This window comes from Dendrobates tinctorius, unplaced genomic scaffold (genome assembly GCF_039654945.1).
Source record: "Dendrobates tinctorius isolate UK_male_01 unplaced genomic scaffold, ASM3965494v1 ptg000014l, whole genome shotgun sequence".
Lineage (NCBI taxonomy): Eukaryota > Metazoa > Chordata > Amphibia > Anura > Dendrobatidae > Dendrobates > Dendrobates tinctorius.
This window is the reverse complement of record NW_027361682.1, coordinates 20,100,313-20,123,086: the sequence shown is the minus strand read 5'-3', so window position 1 is coordinate 20,123,086 and position 22,774 is coordinate 20,100,313. Positions and strand designations below refer to the sequence as shown.

General features: G+C 44.8%; 2 protein-coding genes across 3 annotated transcripts in view; both read left to right on the top strand.

Moving 5' to 3' along the window:
* Nucleotides 1-22,774, top strand: part of LOC141072763 (ABC-type organic anion transporter ABCA8-like) — a 313,983-nt gene that overhangs the window by 135,060 nt on the left and 156,149 nt on the right. The gene's annotated exons all lie outside the window — the stretch shown is intronic.
* Nucleotides 18,316-20,158, top strand: LOC141070458 (uncharacterized). The gene is made up of 2 exons (XM_073559490.1): nt 18,316-18,650; nt 18,761-20,158. Exon 2 carries the CDS (start codon nt 18,995-18,997, stop codon nt 20,156-20,158), a length of 1,164 nt encoding a protein of 387 aa, XP_073415591.1. The 5' UTR covers nt 18,316-18,650; nt 18,761-18,994.

The window sequence follows — 22,774 nt, the reverse complement described above, 5'->3', positions numbered from 1 at the left end:
TGACCATGACCCTCGCATTCGCAAAATTTTGGGTGACAGTCATTACTGGTTGGTGACACTTCTAGACCCACGTTACAAGGAGAACTTTCAATCTCTTGTTCCAGAGGCAGACAGGTGTACTAAAATGCTGCAGTACCAGAGGGCCCATGTTGCGGAATTATTAAAAAGATTCCCATGTGAAAATGCTGGCGGCAGAGGTCACAGTTCATTGGAAAACCAAGGAGTACAGGCGACAGATCCAGCAGAGGCAGGGGAATACTGGCAAAGTTCTGGAAGACTTTTCTCAGACCCTCCCATCGCACAGGCCCTGAGGCGCGGGGCACTCTCACAAGGAGTGCAAAGTTTTGGAAGATGCTGAGGGAGTACCTTGCTGACCGTACCAACATCCTCCGTGATTCCTCTGTGCCTAATAACTATTGGGTATCCAAGCTGGAAACGTAGCATGAACTGGCTCTCTTCGCCTTGGAGGTCCTGGCCTGCCCTGCCGCTAGCGTTTTGTCAAAGCGTGTATTTAGTGCCGCTGGAGGAATTATAACTGATAAGCGCATCCACCTGTTAACTGAAAATGCAGACAGGCTGACTCTTATAAAAATGAACAAGGACTGGATTGGGTCAGACATCTCTACACTACCAAATGATAGCAGCGTAACATGAACTCAAATCCAGTGTCTTTTTTTGAGAGGTCTATTCCCATGCACCTCTTCACACCCACACAGGAGTATACGCTTCCTGATTTGGCCTATTTGCTGTTGTCCTTCTCCTTCTCCTCATCCTCATCATCCACCACTTCATCACCAGGGTGACTGTGGTCCGTGATGCAACACCAACATTATTGTTTTGGGTGTTTATGATGCCCGTAAACAGTATGTTTTTATATACCCCCCAGGGGGAAATGTTTGTCGGCCCATACACTTACTGCATGGGCATTACAAATATAGGAGACCCGTTCCTTTGTAATGGGAAGGAACAGATTTTTAGGAGGCCCTCGTCCACGTCTCGTCTTCATCCACCACCACTATACCACCAGGGTGACTGATCTGTGATGCAACACCCACATTAGTGTTGTAAAGGGTGTTTATGATGCCTGTAAACAAATTTTTAACACAGTATGCTGATGTTTATCCCCCCAGGGAGAAATGTTTGTCAGCCCACACACTTACTGTATGGGCATTACAAAGTATAGAAGTATAGGAGACCCGCTCCTTTGTAATGTGAAGGAACAGATGTTTATGAGGCCTTCCTCCAAGTCTCTTCCAAGGTGTATTGTGGTGCGTCCAAATTTGGGGCAGGCCTTGCAGTCACTGCATAGGCAAATAGTATGGGAGACCCACTTCCTATTAATGGGAACTGTAGAGGTTGGTCAGCTTCAACACTGCAATTTTACACTGCCAGGTCTTCAGCCTCAACACTTAAATGCTCCACTGCCAGGTCTTCAGCCTCAACACTTAAATGCTCCACTGCTGGGTCTTCAGCCTCAACATTTAAATTCTCCACTGCTGGGTTTTCAGCCTCAACACTGCAATCCTCCAATGCTGGTTCTTCAGGCTCAGCACTGAAATGCTCCACTGTCGGGAGTTCAACCTCAACGCTGCAATGCTCCACTGCCGAGTCTTCAGCCTCAACACTTAAATGCTCCACAGCCAGGTCTTCAGCCTCAACACTGCAATGCTCCTATGCCGGGTCTTAAGCCTCAACACTGCAATTTTCCCCTGCAGTTTCTTCAGCTTCAACACTGAAATTCTCCACTGCAGTTTCTTCAGCCTCAACACTGCAGTGCTCCAATGCACGTTCTTCAGGCTCAGCACTGAAATACTCCACTGCTGGGTGTTCAGCCTCAACACTGCAATGCTCCACTGCCAGGTGTTCAGCCTCAACACTGCAATGCTCCACTGCCGGATATTCAGCCTCAACACAGCAATTGTCCACTACAGGTTCTTGAGCCTCACCACTGCAATTCACCAATGCAGTGTCATGATCCAGGTTGGATCTGACAGATTAAATGTTCAAGTAACCTTTTTTTTCCTTTAGCTGTGCTAAAGGTGGTTTTGCCCCCGGTGGCCATTAGGATTATTGCACTTTGGTGTCTTTTGTTCTAAATTTGCCCCCCGGTGGTGGTGAGCATCATTGCACTTGGGTTACTTTAGTTTTCTGCAAAACAGGTGTGATTGCTCAGGTGTGGTAATCACTGTTGGTGATTAGTCCTCAGTTACATGCAAGCCTGGGTGAAGGATGGAGCTGAAGGAGAGTCCCGGGCAGCTCAGTGAGAGTCCTGGAGTGGCACCTATGGTGTCTGCGAGGAGGGCTGGCATGGCTTGGTGGAGTTGCAGCTATGTTGTAGAGCTGCACTCATGATGCTGGATTCTTTTGCTGGAAAGCTGGACTCAAGATGCTGGATTCTTTTGCTGGAAAGCTGGACTCATATGCTGGACTCTGTTTCTGGACAGCTGCACACAGGTGGTGGACTCTGTTTGCTTCAAGGCTGCACTATGGTGTTGCATCCGGTCGGAGGAAAAGATGCATGCAGGTGGTGGGCTCTGTTGCTGGGAGCGTAAGCAACAGAGCAAAGCTAATTGGTGTTTCCCTGTTTTGTCTCTTTTCCTTATGTGTGTTTTAGTGCAGTCGTTGGATTAGTTTCCGCACCATCCACTTCACTAGTGAGGGTTTAGGTGCAGGGCGAGTCAGGGTTTTTAGGTTCCTGATCGTCGCCCGGTGCGGAACCGGCCTAGGGAACGTTGGGAGTGTAGAGACACTGACTCAGGGGAGTGCAGGAAGTCTCCACTTCCCCGTTCTCTATCGCAGGGCCACCATTGTTATTGTTACCCAGGTTTTCCCTTTTATTGTTTAAATTCGCCTTACTGGAGGCGGGGTTTCCAGACATACGTGTATTTCAGAAATTCGCCTGTTGGAGGCGGTGTATCCAGGGTCACATGTGTCATCTAAATCCGCCCTGCTGGAGGTGCTGTGTCCAGCCGCACGTGACCGTGACATGCAGGTTCTTCAGCCTCAACACTGCAATTCTCCACTGTTGGTTCTTCAGGCTCAACACTGCAATGCTCCACTGCCGGGTCTTCAGCCTCAACACTGCAATGCTCCACTGCTGGGTCTTCAGCCTCAACAATGCAATTCTCCACTGTTGGTTCTTCAGGCTCAACACTGCAATTGTTCACTACAGGTTCTTGAGGCTCACCACTGCAATTCACCAATGCAGGTTCTTTAGCCTCATCACTGCAATTCTCTACTGCTGGTTCTTCAGGCTCAACACTGCAATGCTCCACTGCCGGGTGTTCGGCCTCAACACTGCAATGCTCCACTGCCAGATATTCAGCCTCAACACTGCAATTGTTCACTACAGGTTCTTGAGGCTCACCACTGCAATTCACCAATGCAGGTTCTTTAGCCTCATCACTGCAATTCTCTACTGCTGGTTCTTCAGGCTCAACACTGCAATGCTCCACTGCCAGATATTCAGCCTCAACACTGCAATTGTTCACTACAGGTTCTTGAGGCTCACCACTGCAATTCACCAATGCAGGTTCTTTAGCCTCATCACTGCAATTCTCTACTGCTGGTTCTTCAGGCTCAACACTGCAATGCTCCACTGCCGGGTGTTCAGCTTCAACACTACAATGTCCACTGCCGGGTCTTCAGCCTCAACACTTCAATTGTCCACTTCAGGTTCTTCAGGCTCACCACTGCAATTCACCAATGCAGGTTCTTCAGCCTCAACACTGCAATGCTCCAATGCAGGTTCTTCAGCCTCAACACTGCAATGCTTCAATGCAGGTTCTTAAGCCTCAACACTTGCACTCACTTCATGGGCATACATTATGCGAGTACCAAATGACTAATGGGAACTTTGGTTTCATGCGGCCATCCAGTACGTCAGTTCAAAGGGTTATTGGGGTGTGTGTATCTTTGGGGCAGGGCAAGCCTTGCAATCAATGCATAGGCAAACATTATGGGAGTACCAAATGAATAATTGGAACTTTTGTTGCATATGGCCATCCAGGATGTCGGTTCAAAGGGTTATTGGGGTGCATTCAAATTTGGAGCAGGCTTTGCATTCACTTCATGGCCAAACATTATGGGAGTATCAAATGAATAATGGGAACTTTGGTTGCATGTGGCCATCCAGGACGTCGGTTCAAAGGGTAATTGGGGTGCGTCCAAATTTGGAGCAGGCCTTGTATTCACTTCATGGGCAAACGTTATGGGAGTACCAAATGACTAAAAATGGTTCAAAGTGCTTTGTGGGTGGGTGTAGCTTTGGGGCAGGGCAAGCCTTGCGTTTAATGCATAGGCAAACATTATGGGAGTACTAAATGAATAATAGGAACTTTGGTTGCATGTGGCCATCCAGGACATCGGTTCAAAGGGTTATTGGGGTGCGTCCAAATTTAAAACATCAAGGACGTAGTTTTAAAGGATTATTGGGGTGCGTCTAAATTTGGAGCAGCCCTTGCTTTCACTTTATGGCCAAACATTATGGGAGTACCAAATGACTAATAATGGGAACTTTAGTTTCTTGTGGCCATCCAGTACGTCGGTTCAAAGGATTATTGGGGTGCATGTAATTTTGGGGCAGGGCAGGCCTTGCATTCCCTGCATAGGCAAACATTATAATAGTACCAAATAAATAATGGGAATTTTGGTTGAATGTGGCCATCCAGGACGTCGATTCAAAGGGTTATTGGGTTGGGTCCAAATTTGGAGCAGGCCTTGCATTCACTTCATGAGCAAACATTATGGGAGTAACAAATGACTAATAATGGCAACTTTGGTTTCATGTGGCCATCCAGGACGCGTCTGTTCAATGGGTTATTGGGGTGCGTCCAAATTTTGGGAAGCCCTGCCTCTCACTGCATACGCAATAACAGTATAAGAGACCTACTGTTTAATAATGGAAACAACAAAGCATAGCTGGCTGATGGCTCTCTAAGAATAGTGAGGACCGACTGCTGGCCTTATAAAAATAGGCTTTGTGACTTTCAGAGTCCCTCCTTCATAAATGAAGCAGGATGTGTCTGATGATGTGCCACACACCACATAAGGTTGTAAAATGTTATAATGACATTTTCCAGTGAATGCATTTCTCTTGGTTGAAAGCAATGCTAAAATTGAAAACACATCAAAAATGCTACGTGTGAGCATAGCCCAAGTGGTGGAGGAACATTTTTGTTTTGAGTTGTTTATTTTTCCTTACATACAAATCATTACCCTGGAAAGGATGTTCCTTAACATATTTCCCAGGAAAATCCATTTTGGTTTCGTTTTTGTATGTTTTATTATGCGCCTGTAAAAGTGGCGTAAGACTCTGACAACATTGTTCACAGCTGTGACCTGGAAGTCAAATATGCTTCCAGGGTTCTTCCTCATGATGTTCCCATGTCATTTGAGCACTGTTTCCATCAATTTCCAAAGTTTTTAGACTCTGAAAAGACCGCCGGGGAGGGTCACGGCAAAAATGCTCAGGTTTCCCATAAACTTAGGCTAATTTCACACTTGCGTTTCGAGCGCACATGATACGCATGCAAAAAACGCTTACAAACGCTTGTAAACGCTGCGATTTTTCGTCGCATCATCGTGCGCATCACGGCAAAAAACGCTGCGTTTGTATGCATTTTTCCATGCATTTGCATTTTTTATGCGCATGGTGTCACAATCACAGGAGGAAAATCCTTGAAAAATTCTTGCAACAGACTCCACCAATGGGACAGCAGTGGGCTTGTGTTATGGGAATTCTTTATATAGACCCAGTTTACAGCTGAATTCTTCACATTTGCTTTCATTTTCTCTTGACAACATGGATCTACGCTGGAAGAGTTTTCACTTCAACTTGGATCTGGACATCAGGATGGTTCAGGCTTATACAGTTGCTTGCCGTCAACAAAGGGAGAGAGAGAGACACAGCGAAGACGGCAGCGGCGGCGTGTGTGGATTCATCCGATTATTGAACTTCGGGAGAGCCGTGGAGCGTACCACACCCTCTACAGCGAGCTCCAGGCAAACCCGGATACATTTACTGATTATACACGGATGTCCCAACAAAGCTTCAAGTATTTGCTTGGTCGTGTCCAAGATGCCATCCGGAGACAGGACACACAGCTCCGTTGTGCGATTCCTCCTGAGGAACGGCTCCTGGTCACATTACGGTACATAGTATTGCAAAACCAATGCCTGCATAATTTCCTTTGTTCTCACATGTACTATTCCAAAGCTGGCAGAATTATTATTCTGCCATGTAGTTAACCAAAGGCTGCAGTATTATTTTTATGCCATGTAGAAAAGAAAAGGCTGCATATTTATTTGTATGCCATTTTTTTTTCTTGTTTTTAAATTTTATTTTTTGGTGTTGTAAAAATCCATATACACAAACATTTAATTTTTGTTGTTTCTTGGTTTCCCAGATTCCTGGCTACTGGAGAGAGCCTCTCTTCACTGCACTTCCAGTACTGGATTGGAATATCAACCTTGTCTCGAATAGTTGCGGACACCTGCCAGGCTTTGTGGGACGTCATCTGTCCCGAATTTATGCCCCTGCCCACCGTGGAAAAGTGCTTTGAAATTGCTGAAAGATTCTGGACAGTCTGCAATTTCCCAAACTGTTTGGGTGCCGTTGATGGGAAACACATCCGTATTATAAAACCAAAAAGAAAATTCTCTGAGTTCTATAACTATAAAAAGTACTTTTGTACAGTACTCATGGCCATTTCAGATGCAGACTGTATGTTTGTTGCAGTTGACATTGGTGCATTTGGCCGTGGGAATGACTCCCAGGCTTTTAAGAACTCTGATATGGGCCGGAGGTTGTATGGCAACCAGTTCAATTTCCCCATGCCATGGCCTCTTCCCAACACCGAAGGTCCGCCACAGCCCTTTGTAACGGTTGGGAATGAGGCATTCCAGGTGTGCCAAAACCTGCTCAAACCCTACTCCAGCCGGGACTTGGACCACACCAAAAGAATTTTTATTACAGGCTGACCAGGGCCAGAAGAACTGTTGAGTGTGCCTTTGGTATACTTGTCTCCAGATGGCACATTCTCAGCACAGCCATTAATCTGAAACTGAAAACAGTGGAAGAGTTGGTGAACGCCTGTGTGGTTCTACATAATTTTATGTTGATTAGAGAGCACCCGAACTGTGAACTCGATGATGCAGCTCCTAACCCATTGCCTGAATTTATTCAGCACCCTCTCAGGTCATCCGTTGAAGTTGGCCAAAGGAGGGACCAATTTGCGGCCTACTTTAACTCAGATGTGGGACGGGTGGAATGGCAAGAGCAAATGGTGTAACAAAGTTTTCTTTTGTGTGTATGTTAATAAAAAACCTGTGTTGATACCTGTACCGAGTGCACTTTGTCTTTTTACACTTCAATACAATAATCAACTCGCCAGGTGTACCAGTGAATTCATGATGCTGTGTTTTGTGCATCATGTATTTACTAGTACTCCTGACCAGGTGACTATATATACACACAAGGTGTATGATCTTTATCATCTCTACACTTTGAGTTCAATTTGCTGCGACAGTGGAGATAATACAACTAATTTTTGTGTCACCTGGCCTGATGTTAAAAATAGTGATTTGGGAATGCTGTAGCATCCCTCACTATTTATGACACCTAGCGCTGTGACTATAAATATTATTTGTAGTAGTGGCTTCAGTTTGAATGCAGACTGTAGACATAATAAAGTTTATACAACTTCTACAACACCCAGGCCTGGTGTCATGCTGAAGTGAGGACGCCAAAAGTAACGCATCCTGACTTCAGAAGGTTATCACACATGGGCAGGGGAATACACATAAGAGGTAAAATGCAGCATCGCTACAGTCTGATGGAAATATATGCAGACTGTAGCAACGCTGAAGGTTAAAACTCATGTGTATTCACCTGCCTAGGTGTGATAGTTATGATACAAGGGCAGGGTATTGTACATATGGCGTGTATTTTCCCCATCATCTCCTCAGTTTATCAACACACACTGAATAGAGGATGTGGTTAATTACAAGGTATATCTAGAATCACCTTGCCTTGTATCACAAAAAATTAAATGATGATGGTAAAAAAACACACCATAGTCAATTAACTTTTTATGATACCTGGCAAGGTAACAATAGATACGCCTTGCACTCAACACCATCCTCTATTCAGTCTGTGTAATATTAGCTGAGTGAAGAGACTGGTGGGGAAAATACAAGTCATATAGATTTGTGTTTTTGACTACACATATCTCCAAGGCTGACACAAGAAACATGTGTCAGTAATGGAGCTATTTGGTGGCAAAAACGCAAAGTGTACGGCACAGTGTGTGTACGGCGCAGTGTGTGTACGGCGCAGTGTGTGTAGGCGGTGAAAGACACATTAATGAAACCATATTTTGTGAAAGCAGAATTGCACGTTTATTTTTCTAAAAAAAAAAAAAAATTATTTTGAAGGACGTTTGAGGTAAGAGTGGGAAACTTTGAGGGTGTAGCGAGACGAGGAACGGCTGGAAGTAGAGGAAGAGGTGAAAGGGCGACTAAAGTAGTGGGGGAAGGGAGATCAGGGATGGAAATGGAGGCAGGTTGAGAAACATTAGAAGGAGAGGGGGAGTGACAAAGTCTTTTGTTTCTTGGTCTTCTTTGGGGCAGGAGTCACCTGCCTGTACCGACTACCACCGCGTGACCGCCTTGCATTGCTTGACTGCCTGGAGATGGTGGACCGTATCCATGATGAGAAAAAGAGGGAATGTGGGTCACCCCTCTGCTGCTCGGTGGTGGTGGTGCTCCTTGAAGGAGAATATGTGGTGTCGGTGCTCCTAGAAGGAGAAGTGTTGTTGGTGCTTCTTGTGGGAGAAGTGGTGGCGGTGCTCCTAGTAGGAGAAGTGGTGGCGGTGCTCCTAGTAGGAGAAGTGGTGGCGGTGCTCCTAGTAGGAGAAGTGGTGGCGGTTCTCCTATGGTGAGGAGTGGTGGCAGTGCTCCTGGAATGATGAGGAGTGGTGGCGGTGCTCCCATACTGATGCTGAGTGGTGGCAGTGCTCCTAAACGGAGATGTTGTGTCGGTGCTCTGACCAGGAGAATAGGTGGCGGTGGCCCAAGTGGGTTGTGCGGTGGCGGTGCACCAAGATGGTCGAACGGTGGTGGTAGTGGTGCTCCAGATAGGAGCAGAGCTTGCCATGGTGGCGGGGGTGGAGTGTCCAGCAGCACTCGGCTGTTGTGAATTCACTTTCTGGCCTACCTCTGGTTACTACTGAAGGTAGTGGAGCTGGTCATATTGACAGGGGGGTTGCGAATTCTCTTTCTGGGCTCCCTCTGTTGGTTACTGGAGGTAGTGGAGCTGATCTGATTAACAGAGGCTTGCCATCTGATAATGAGGATGACGATTGGAGATCTGGGGTTTCAGACTGGATTTAAGACTGTCTACTCCCTCTATCCCTGCTGGTGATTTTTTCCTGCCTCCTGAGGTCTTAGTTTCCAGCTCAGTCCCTGCATGCTCAGCTAAGTGTTCTTTTGCTATTCTGTTCACATTTTATCTGGTTTTGTCTATTTCAGTTTTGTGTGGGTCAACCAGCTCCGGTTGGGTCTGTGCTGAATCACCATCCATATGTTACTGCTTGTGTCAGTTTGTTTTTGCTTATTAGATTGGCCTCTTTTTGCTCTGCTTTCAGAATATACCAGAGTGCTGATAAAGTGGGCGAAGTCGTGCGACTTCAGTATTTTTTGCATCAGACGTGTTGGCCTTTTTTGTAGGGTTTTTTGCGTGATTGCACAGTGTCTTTCCTTTCCTGTCCTGTCTAGTCAGTGTGGGCCCCATCGTTTGCTCAGTCTATTTTCCTACCTGCGTTTGTGTTTTCATCTTGTCTCACCGACAATATATGTTTGGGGGCTATCTATTCCTTTGGGGTCTGCTCTGGGGAAGTTTAGATTTCCCCTTTCTTGCTTTAGACTTAGTTAGCTCTCCGGCTGTGCCTAGGCGACTAGGATCATAATAGGCACGCTTCATGGCTACTGCTAGTTGTATGGATAGGATCAGGGGTCTGCAATCCACTTAGTTACCAACCTCTCTGGTTTTCTGTGGCTTAGCTTGGTCTTGCTCTCCTCCTCTGTGACCCAATCATAACACTCGGCATTGTTGTGGTGTATTGGTGTCCGGCTTTGCTAGGAATGCAGGTGGCCGTGCACTGGTATGCAGCAGAAGTTGGTACTGTGGTGAAGCGAGTCAGTGATGGCACAGGTGGGAATGACACCACTGACTGCTGCACGTACTGATTCTGCTGCATGGCCTGTAAGTAAGCAGTGTTGCAGGCCTGTAACACATTCAGCTGTTGCTCAGGACTAAGGTGTTCCGCCATGCCCTGTTCAATTTTACTAAAGAAATAGTGCGCTGGTCTGTTGAGGTAGGCCTCCAGCCGGTCAAGGAGCTGGTCGACAGAGTGGAAGCAGTGTTCCATGTGGGTAAAACCGCATTCCATGAGTGAAAAACCGCTTTCCACTCTGTCTGACAGTGACTTGAGGCTGGCATGAAAGGCCTCGCTCAAGTGCATGAACTCGGGCAAGACAGGCCTGTCCGAGGCCCTCTGCTGCTGGCGGGTAGTGCCCGCATAACCAGTGGCAGAGATCTGGGACAGGGGAACACCTGATTGACCAGCTTCCTGGTCACCAGCTGTCCGTGTTGCTGACCTGCAAGTTGCTTCCTGGCTGTCGGATGGCTGGGACGGGTCCGAGGTCGATCGATAAAGGACCACTCCAGGGACAGGTTGCAGGGTGCTGCTCCAGGTGCTGTGGAAAGAAAAGTAAAACATTACTATTATGCATTTACAAGAAGCATCAGCTGTGGAATAGAAAAGCACAGGTTATTAAAAAAAAATATATATATATAATACTTACGCTCTAGTGGCAAGGACCGGTCTTAGGAAAGCCAACTCGCGATGATAGTGGTACTTTGTTCTGGTCCTTGCTGCTGAACCACTGCGAACCTGTCCCTCAGAACGAACATCAGTGTTGAAGCGGTCCATCATCGAGCGCCAACGTGTGCGGACTTTGTTCACTGTTGAAAAGACAAAGAAAAAGCATTATACAATGCACTGATGGCAACATCTGTATCATCGCACACACCTGAGTGAACTTGGCAAACATTCAATGCGGCATCAGTAAAAAATTCAATTAAAAATACAGTCACTGTTGATCCTGAGGTCACTGGTGTGTTTCCTACAAGAATATATCTTGCAAGAAACACACCAATATCATCAGCAGCAAGAGTGAAAGCATGATCAATAAAGCATTACAATACACAATGCAGTCACTGTTGATCCTGAGGACACTGGTGTGTTTACTGCAAGAATATATCTTGCAAGAAACACACCAGTATCATCATCAACAAGTGTTAAAGCGTGATCAATACAGCATTACAATACACAATGCATTCACTGTTGATCCTGAGGACACTGGTGTGCTTACTGCAAGAATATGTCTTGCAAGAAACACACCAGTATCATCAGCAGCAAGAGTTAAAGCATGATCAATAAAGCATTACAATACACAATGCATTCACTGTTGATCCTGAGGACACTGATGTGTTTACTGCAAGGATATATCTTGCAAGAAACACATCAGTATCATCAGCAGCAAGAGTTAAAGCATGATCAATACAGCATTACAATACACAATGCAGTCACTGTTGATCCTGAGGACACTGGTGTGTTTACTGCAAGAATATATCTTGCAAGAAACACACCAGTATCATCATCAACAAGTGTTAAAGCGTGATCAATACAGCATTACAATACACAATGCATTCACTGTTGATCCTGAGGACACTGGTGTGCTTACTGCAAGAATATGTCTTGCAAGAAACACACCAGTATCATCAGCAGCAAGAGTTAAAGCATGATCAATAAAGCATTACAATACACAATGCAATCACTGTTGATCCTGAGGACACTGGTGTGTTTACTGCAAGGATATATCTTGCAAGAAACACATCAGTATCATCAGCAGCAAGAGTTAAAGCATGATCAATACAGCATTACAATACACAATGCAGTCACTGTTGATCCTGAGGACACTGGTGTGTTTACTGCAAGAATATATCTTGCAAGAAACACACCAGTATCATCAGCAAGAGTTAAAGCATGATCAATAAAGCATTACAATACACAATGCAGTCACTGATGTTCCTGAGGACACTGATATGTTTCCTGATGGAATATATCTATCAAGAAACACAACAGTATCCTTAGGAACAAGCGTCAATGTGGCATCACACAGCAGGGAAATACTTACTAAACGCCTAGGGTCCAATGCTGAGGTATGTAAAAGAACACAAATTATTACCCATTTGTAGAGGCAGCTATACTTACACAATGGTAGGAAAATCCTCACCTCACGCTCTGCTTGGGCCAGTTCTTCTTGGGATGGCGAATATTCGGATCCAGAAGACATGCTGGAATAAAAAAAAACATTAGTACATAATATATTTTAAAGGACAGGCACACATATATAGATTTTAGAATACTCACATTTTAGCTGCTGAAGCTGTTATCCAAAGTTGTGTCTTGTCTCTTGCTGGGTGGGTGTATGTATTCTCTCTTCCAGGGCTTCTTATCTCTTGCAGACTGTCTGTAGAGTAGGTAGTCTGGCACTACAGACCCCTTCTTTTATTTACACTCCTCCAAAACAATGTTGCTTGTTTAGGGGGTGGATTAAACAAGTGTCTAGACATTGTTTACTCTGAAATCGCGTGCGCTCACAAAGCTCTGACGTCAGCGACCCCATATACTATAATGCTATTTTTTTGCGCATTGCGTGCGCACACGCAATTTTTAACGATGTTGGGAGGACCAAAAAATGCAACATGTAGCGTCCGGGACGTCTGTTCGCACACATGGAAAATGCGCAGCACACAAACGCTGAGGCACGCATGCAATCGCTAGACACTGCACCCACCATTTTAAAGATAGTGGACAATTGCGCATGCGACCGATAGCACACGATGCGCTGTGCGATAAAACGCTAGTGTGAAACGAGCCTTAGATTGGTCTTGTCCAATTTGCTCGACCCAAGCAATGAGAACCCGAGCAGTTTAGTGCTCGCCCATCACTAGTAATAATCTCTAAAAGGACTAACAGTTAAAGATGGCACATTTCCTTTGTATTTTAGGCAAATATACAGTATATATATATATATATATATACACTCACTGGCCACTTTATTAGGTACACCTGTCCAACTGTGTGTTAAGACTTAATTTCTAATCAGCCAATCACATGGCGGCAACTCAGTGCATTTAGGCATGTAGACATGGTCAAGACAATCTCCTGCAGTTCAAACCGAGCATCAGTATGGGGAAGAAAGGTGATTTGAGTGCCTTTGAACGTGGCATGATTGTTGGTGCCAGAAGGGCTGGTCTGAGTATTTCAGAAACTGCTGATCTACTGGGATTTTCACGCACAACCATCTCTAGGGTTTACAGAGAATGGTCCGAAAAAGAAAAAAAATCCAGTGAGCGGCAGTTCTGTGGCCGGAAATGCCATGTTGATGCCAGAGGTCAGAGGAGAATGGGCAGACTGGTTCGAGCTGATAGAAAGGCAACAGTGACTCAAATTGCCACCCGTTACAACCAAGGTAGGCAGAAGAGCATCTCTGAACGCACAGTGCGTCGAACTTTGAGGCAGATGGGCTACAGCAGCAGAAGACCACACTGGGTACCACTCCTCTCAGCTAAGAACAGGAAACTGAGGCTACAATTTGCACAAGCTCATCGAAATTGGACAGTAGAAGATTGGAAAAACGTTGCCTGGTCTGATGAGTCTCGATTTCTGCTGCGACATTCGGATGGTAGGGTCAGAATTTGGCGTAAACAACATGAAAGCATGGATCCATCCTGCCTTGTATCAACGGTTCAGGCTGGTGGTGGTGGTGTCATGGTGTGGGGAATTTTTTCTGGGCACTCTTTGGGCCCCTTGGTACCAATTGAGCATCGTTGCAACGCCACAGCCTACCTGAGTATTGTTGCTGACCATGTCCATCCCTTTATGACCACAATGTACCCAACATCTGATGGCTACTTTCAGCAGGATAATGCGCCATGTCATAAAGCTCGAATCATCTCAGATTGGTTTCTTGAACATGACAATGAGTTTACTGTACTCAAATGGCCTCCTCAGTCACCAGATCTCAATCCAATAGAGCATCTTTGGGATGTGGTGGAACGGGAGATTCGCATCAGGGATGTGCAGCCGACAAATCTGCGCCAACTGTGTGATGCCATCATGTCAATATGGTCCAAAATCTCTGAGGAATGCTTCCAGCACCTTGTTGAATCTCTGCCACGAAGAATTGAGGCAGTTCTGAAGGCAAAAGGGGGTCCAACCCGTTACTAGCATGGTGTACCTAATAAAGTGGCCAGTGAGTGTATATATATATATGTATATAATTTTTTTTACATTTTAAAAATGACAAAAAAGGAAAATGAACGGATGTAAAAGTTTGGGCATCCTTCGATATTTGTGTGCTCAGATAACTTTGACCAAGTTTTCAGACCTTAGTTGGCCTGTTGGGTTTATGGCTTGTTCACCATCATCGGTAGAAAAGGCCAGGTGATGCAAATTTCCCAACTTTATAAAAACATAGTAACATAGTAACATAGTTTTGAAGGCTGAAGAAGGACCTTATGTCCATCTAGTTCAGCCTATTTTTAGTGCAGCTGTTCTGCATTGTTGATCCTGGGGAAGGCAAAAAACCCACAGAGTAGAAGCCAATTTTCTCCATAGGGAAAAAAATTCCTTCCCCTAAGCTGGGTCAGCCATCTACCTATAATATTATGTTATTCGCAACCTTCTATACTGTTACTCAAGAGAAAAGCATCCATTCCTTTCTTAAATTCATTCAGTGAGTTGGCCACCACCACTTCCTCAGGAAGAGAATTCCAGAGCCTCACTGCTCTTACCGTGAAGAACCCTCTTCTATGCTGGTGCAGAAATTGTCTTTCCTCCAAACGAAGAGAATGCCCCCTTGTTCTTGTCACAGTCCTTGGTACAAACAGTTCATTGGAGAGATATCTGTATTGTCCTCTGATATACTTGTACATATATATTAGGTCTCCCCTAAGTCTTCTCTTTTCTAGAGTAAATAGACCTAATTTTGATAACCTTTCTGGGTATTGAAGTGAACCAACTCCATTTATCATTTTAGTAGCCCGCCTTTGAACCCTTTCAAGTTCAGTAATGTCTTTCTTGAGCACCTGCGTCCAAAATTCCACACAATACTCCAAGTGTGGTCTGACGAGTGATTTGTACAGAGGGAGAATTATGTTTTCATCTCGTGTCCCCAGACCTCTTCTAATGCATCCCATGACCCTATTTGCTTTGGTGGCAGCTGCCTGACACTGGGCACTCCAATTTAGCTTCTTATTGACTAAGATGCCTAAGTCTTTTTCCATGTCTGATTTCCCCAGCAGTTTCCCATTTAGTAAGTAATTGTAGCATCAGTTTCTCCTTCCCATGTGCATAACCTTACACTTATCTGTGTTAAACCTCATTTGCCATTTTTCAGCCCAATTCTCCAATTTACTCAAATCTGTCTGTAGTTGCAAACTGTCCTCCTTTGCGTTAACTACCTTACATAGTTTTGTATCATCTGCAAATACTGATATTTTACTGTGTAAGCCATCCACTAGATCATTAATAAATATATTAAATAGTAGGGGGCCCAATACAGAACCCTGTGGTACCCCACTAGTAACCCTGGCCCAATCTGAGTATGCACCATTAATAACCACTCTTTGTTTTCTATCACTAAGCCAGCTACCTACCCATCTACACACATTTTCCCCTAGCCCAAGCTTTCTCATCTTACTTACCAATCTTTTATGTGGGACAGTGTCAAATGCTTTAGAGAAGTCGAGATAAATAACATCCAATGATTCTCCTTGGTCCATTTGAGAGCTTACATCCTCATAGAAGCTGATCAGGTTAGTTTGACAGGAGCGATCCTTCATAAATCCATGTTGATATGGAGTTAAACATTTTTTAACATTGAGATATTCCATAATGGTATCCCTTAGAAACCCTTCAAAAATTTTACCCACAACAGATGTTAAGCTTACCGGCCTATAGTTTCCAGGTTCCCTTTTACACCCCTTTTTGAATATTGGTACCACATTTGCTTGCCGCCAATCAAAGGGAACAGACCCTGGTTCTATAGAGTCTTTAAATATAAGGAATAGAGGCCTGTCTATCACATTACTTAACTCCCTTAATACCCGAGGGTGAATGCCATCAGGGCCTGGTGATTTGTCAATTTTAATCTTACTAAGGCGGTTCTGCACTTCTTCCTGGGTTAGGCAGGTAATACTTAATGGGGAGTTTACATTATCACTCTGCATTTCCCGTGGCAAATTCTTTTCCTGTGTGAACACTGTTGAGAAAAAAGTATTTAAAACATTTGCTTTTCCCACATCGCTCTCTATTATTTCACCCTCATTGTTCTTTAAAGGGCCGACACCATCCATTTTAATCATTTTACTGTTTATATAATTAAAGAATAGTTTGGGGTTTGTTTTACTTTCCTTAGCAATGAGTCTCTCAGTTTCCACTTTTGCTAAATGTATTTGTTTTTTACACATTTTATTTTTTTCTCTATAACTTTTTAATGCTTCTTCATTGCCTTCTTGTTTTAGCTTCTTAAATGCCTTGTTCTTTTTATTTATTGCCCTTTTTACATCCTTTAGGCTGGTTTCACATTTGCGTTTTTTTGCGCTGGAAAAAAACGCTTACGTGCGCATGCGTTTTTTCCCCTATATTTAACATGGGTGCGCATACCTGCGCGCTGGCATGCGCACGTATGCGATTTTCATGCGCTGCGTTTTTTTTGGGTGTGCGTTTGTATTTTCCAGACGCAGCATGTTGCATTTTTTGGCCCTGCAAAAAAGCGCATGCGCACGTATGCGCACGTTTTGCGCTAAAAATGGCCATTATAGCCTATGGATGCGCATACGTGCGCACTGGCATGCGCATGTAAGCGTTTTTTTAGCGCTGCGTTTTTTTGGTGGTGTCCACTTGTTGTACTAGTTATAATCTTCTAAAGTCAAAAAAAAAAGTCTATATAAAGGAGGTGCCTGCCAAAACTCTGCCACTACTACACTGACAGATTGGAGAGCAGACAGTCAACAAGGAACCCATCTTCTATCAGCGAAGAATGTGAGTATATTACATTATATGCCTGTCCTTTTAAATTATGTATGTACTAATGATTTTTATTATTTTTACATGCAGTATGTCTTCAGAATCCGAGTATTCCCCATCGCGGCAGGAATTGGCGCAAGCAGACCGTGAGGTGATTATTTTCGTGCATCTGGTAAGTATATCTGCAGCTTCTCCAAATCTCTTACGTTTTTTTCAACTTTTTTAAGACATCGTCATCATCATCTTCTGCGGACGGGACTAGTGAGGGCGAAGAGCAGGAGCAGCGAAGCCAAGTCCCGGTGGTGATACGGAATGTATGTATCAAATGATTTGTAATGTTCTTTATTTTTTATCTTCTATTTTTACTCTTTTTTATGTTTCTTTTTTTGTAACTTTTTATTCAATTTAAATTTGATTATTCTAATGAATGTGTTTTGTCTAGGTTCCACAACGGGATGAAGACGTCTACCTGGATAATGAGCAGCTCATCAGCCTGGTCCAGGAGCGTTCGCCGTTGTGGGACAGCCGTGACCGGCTGCACAAGGACATTGTGGTGACCCGGCGGCTATGGAATGAGGTGGCCGCAGCGTTGATGGATGGCTGGGACAGCGCCACAGCATCCTCCAAAAAGGCGTTTAGTGAGTATTTCCCTGCTCTGTATTGTGCCGCAGTGACTGTTGTCCTTGACGGCACTGTTGGGTTTCGTGCTAGGCATATTCTAGCAGGAAACCCAACAGTGTCATCGGGGTCTACAGTGACTGCTTTGAGTATTGTATTGCTACATTGTGCCGCAGTGACTGTTGTCCTTGACGGCACTGTTGGGTTTCGTGCTAGGTGTATTCTAGCAGGAAACCCAACAGTGTCATCGGGGTCTACAGTGACTGCTTTGAGTATTGTATTGCTACATTGTGCCGCAGTGACTGTTGTCCTTGACGGCACTGTTGGGTTTCGTGCTAGGTGTATTCTAGCAGGAAACCCAACAGTGTCATCGGGGTCTACAGTGACTGCTTTGAGTATTGTATTGCTACATTGTGCCGCAGTGACTGTTGTCCTTGACGGCACTGTTGGGTTTCGTGCTAGGTGTATTCTAGCAGGAAACCCAACAGTGTCATCGGGGTCTACAGTGACTGCTTTGAGTATTGTATTGCTACATTGTGCCGCAGTGACTGTTGTCCTTGACGGCACTGTTGGGTTTCGTGCTAGGTGTATTCTAGCATGAAACCCAACAGTGTCATCGGGGTCTACAGTGACTGCTTTGAGTATTGTATTGCTATATTGTGCCGCATTGACTGTTGTCCTTGACGGCACTGTTTTTTTTTTAACAACAGTGGACAAAGTCCGAACACGTTGGCGTTCGATCAAGGACCGCTTCAACAGTGATGTTCGTGCTGAGGGCCAGGTTCGCAGTGGATCTGCGTCAAGGACCAGAACTAGATACCGTCACTATCACGCGTTGCAGTTCCTAAGACCGGTCCTTGCCACGAGATCGTAAGTATTATAAATTTTGGGTTTTTATTTTTATTAATCTGTGTTTTTCTAATCCACAGCTGATGCTTCTTGTAAAGGCCTGGTAGTAATGATTTTCCTTTCTTCCACAGCACCTGGAGCAGCACCCTGCAACCTGCCCTGGAGCGGTCCTTCCTCGGACGTCCTCTGACCCGTCCCAGCCATCCGACAGCCAGGAAGCACCTTGCAGGTCAACCACACACACAGCTGGTGACCAGGAAGCTGGGCCATCAGGTGTTCCCCTGTCCCAGGTCTCTGCCACTGGTTATGCGGGCACTACCCGCCAGCGGCAGAGGGCCTTGGACCGGAATGTCTTGCCCGAGTTTATGCATTTGAGCGAGGCCTTTAATTCCAGCCTCAAGTCACTGTCCGACAGAGTTGAAAGCGGTTTTGCACTCATGGAACGTGGTTTTAACCACTTTGAACACCGCTTCAATTCTGTAGAACAGCGCCTTGACCGTCTGGAGGCCGACCTCAACAGACCAGCACACCATTTTTTTAGTAAGATTGAAAAGGGCATGGCGGAACACCTTAGTCCTGAGCAACAGCTGAATGTGCTGCAGGCCTGCAACAATGCTTTCTTGCAGGCTATGCAGCATAATCGGTACGGTCAGCAGTCAGTGGTGTCATTTCCACCTGTGCCACCATTGACTCGCTTCACCTCACTACCGACTTGTGCTGCATACCACTGCACGGACACCTCTATTCAAAGCCAGGACACCCACCGTTACACCACCACAAGTCTGAGTGCAGCTGGTCACTTCACCGACACCACCATGGCAAGCGCTGCTCCTGTCTGGAGCACCACCGCCACTCCCATGCATGCGTGGAGCTCAGCCACCACTAGGCAAACATGGAACAGCCCTGCCGCTACAACAACATGTAGTAGCCCTGCCACCACCACTCTGCAAACCTGGACCATCACTGCCGCCACCAGTCCTCCTGCAAGGACAATCACTGCCAACGAAGAGCAGCAGCAGCAGCCACCTCAGCAGCAGCAGCCACCTCAGCAGCAGCCACCTCAGCAGCAGCAGCAGCCACCTCAGCAGCAGCAGCAGCCACCTCAGCAGCAGCAGCAACCACCTCAGCAGCAGCAGCAGCCACCTCAGCAGCAGCAGCAGCCACCTCAGCAGCAGCCGCCACCTCAGCAGCAGCAGCAGCCACCTCAGCAGCAGCAGCAGCCACACCAGCAGACGGGGGACCTACATTCAATATTTGCCCCTAGTTCAAGGCGAAATCTATCAAGGCGGGCATTGGGCCAAAGTCGGTCCAGGCACACAAGCCTACGGCGACATGCCATTACAACTAATGTACCTGAACAGATTTCCTCTCCTCCAAGTGTTCCTAGTTTAATTCCCTTAACTGGACTACCTTCCCCAACAAGTTTTGTTGCCCCTTCCCCTCAAACACCGTCTTCAACTGCAAGTGTTGCATATTCCCTGCACACCCCCAAATTGAAACCATCTGCCCCCAAACGCCGGAAAAAATAATTTTTTGGTTTATTTTTGTGATTAAAAATAAATTTACATTTGTGGTTCACCATTACAAAGTTTCATTAATGTTGTTTGCGCCGCTCACACACACTGATGGGTAAATACATGTTAAAAACCAACCCAAGGCCTAGTATAGTCATATGTGAAATAACACGGACTAGTATAGTAATACCAAGGCCTAGTGTAATAACTCGAGTTTTACCAACTTGGATCTGGTTTCATGAAAAACAAACTGTTGAAACTTGTCTTAAAAATAAGTTTCTTTCTAGTTTCACCAGTTTGTTTTTTGTGAAACAAGATGCTAGTTGTTAAAAATAGAGTTATTACAGTAGGCCTTGGTATGACTATACTAGGCCGTGGTATTTCACATATTACTATACTACTAGCCCCAAGGCCTACTATACTCATATTTGAAATACCACGGCCTAGTGTAGTCATTACAAGGCCTAGTGTAATAACTCTAGTTTTACCAACTAGAATCTGGTTTCATGAAAAACAAACTGTTGAAACTTGTCAAGTTTCACCAGTTTGTTTTTCGTGAAACAAGATCCTAGTTGGTAAAAATCGAGTAGGCCTTGGTATTACTATACTAGGCCGTGGTATTTCACATATTACTATACTACTAGCCCCAAGGCCTACTATACTCATATTTGAAATACCACGGCCTAGTGTAGTCATTCCAAGGCCTAGTGTAATAACTCTAGTTTTACCAACTAGAATCTGGTTTCATGAAAAACAAACTGTTGAAACTTGTCTAAAAAATAAGTTTCTTTCTAGTTTCACCAGTTTGTTTTTTGTGAAACAAGATGCTAGTTGTTAAAAATCGAGTTATTACAGTAGGCCTTGGTATGACTATATTAGGCCGTGGTATTTCACATATTACTATACTACTAGCCCCAAGGCCTACTATACTCATATTTGAAATACCACGGCCTAGTGTAGTCATTACAAGGCCTAGTGTAATACTCGAGTTTTACCAACTAGAATCTGGTTTCATGAAAAACAAACTGTTGAAACTTGTCAAGTTTCACCAGTTTGTTTTTCGTGAAACAAGATCCTAGTTGGCAAAAATCGAGTAGGCCTTGGTATGACTATACTAGGCCGTGGTATTTCACATATGACTATACTAGTAGGCCCAAGGCCTACTATACTCATATTTGAAATACCACGGCCTAGTATAGTCATTCCAAGGCCTAGTGTAATAACTTGTAAGTTGGAATGGAGCAGATTACATTCATCCACTCAATGCTGACTTGTATTCCCCATGGACTTTCATTGGGGTTGGGTTTTGAGGGTTGTGTTTTGAGAAAATCACATACTTTTTTTTCAACTAGTTGCACAATTTTCTCTTGAAAAAAATTGGTTTCCCGATTCATGGCCTGCAGCTTTGCTCGTTCCAATATATTTTTATTTAATTGGAGTTTAAAAAATATAGTGCACTCAGTAATGGTATCAAATAAGGTTTTTTATTACCATAAACAAACAAAAACATTACACCATTTCATCTTGCCAGTGCACCCGTCCTACATCAGAAATAAAGTAGGCCGCAAATTGGTCCCTCATTTGGCCAACTTCAACGGATGACCTGAGAGTGTGCTGAGTGAATTCAGGCAATGGGTTAGGAGCATCATCGTCCAGTTCAAAGGTCGGGTGCTCTTTAGCCATCACAAAGTTATGTAGAACCACACAGGCCTTCACCACCTCATCGACTGTTTCAAGTTTAAGATTAATGGCCGTGCCCAGAATTCGCCATCTGGAGACAAGAATCCCAAAAGCACACTCGACAGTTCTTCTGGCCCTGGTCAGCCTGTAATTAAATATTTTTTTGGTGTGGTCCAAGTCCCGGCTGGAGTAGGGTTTCAGTAAGTTTCCACACATTTGAAAAGCCTCATCGCCAACCATTACAAAGGGCTGTGGCGGAGCTTCGGTGTGAGGAAGAGGCCGTGGCATAGGGAAATTAAATTGGTTGCCATACAACCTCCGGCCCATGTCTGAGTTTTTAAAAGCCTGTGAGTCATTACCACGGCCAAATGCTCCAATGTCCAATGCTACAAACATACATCCGGCATCCGCAATCGCCATGAGTACTATTGAAAAGTACTTTTTGTAATTATAGTACTCAGATCCCGTTCTTTGGGGTTTGATGATCCGTATGTGTTTACCATCAACAGCTCCCAAACAGTTGGGAAAATTGCATACTGTCCAGAATTTGTCAGCAATTTCCATCCACTTTTCAGCGGTGGGCAGGGGCATAAATTCTGGACAAAGAACATTCCAGAGAGCCCGGCAGGTGTCAGCAACAATTCCAGACAAGGTAGAGATTCCAATACGGTACTGGAAGTGTAGTGAAGATAGGGTTTCTCCAGTCGCCAGGAATCTGTGAACAGACAAAGAAGTAAAATTAATATTTATGTATATTATTTTAAAAAACTATAAAATAAAATATTAGTACATTCACGAAAACTAATTACCCAAGGTTTTGAATACTAAATTTAAAAAAAAAACATCAGACCGCACCCCTTGGTTTTTAAAACATACCGTAATGTCACCAGTAGCCGTTCCTCAGGAGGAATCGCACGACGGAGCTGTGTGTCCTGTCTCCGGATGGATTGT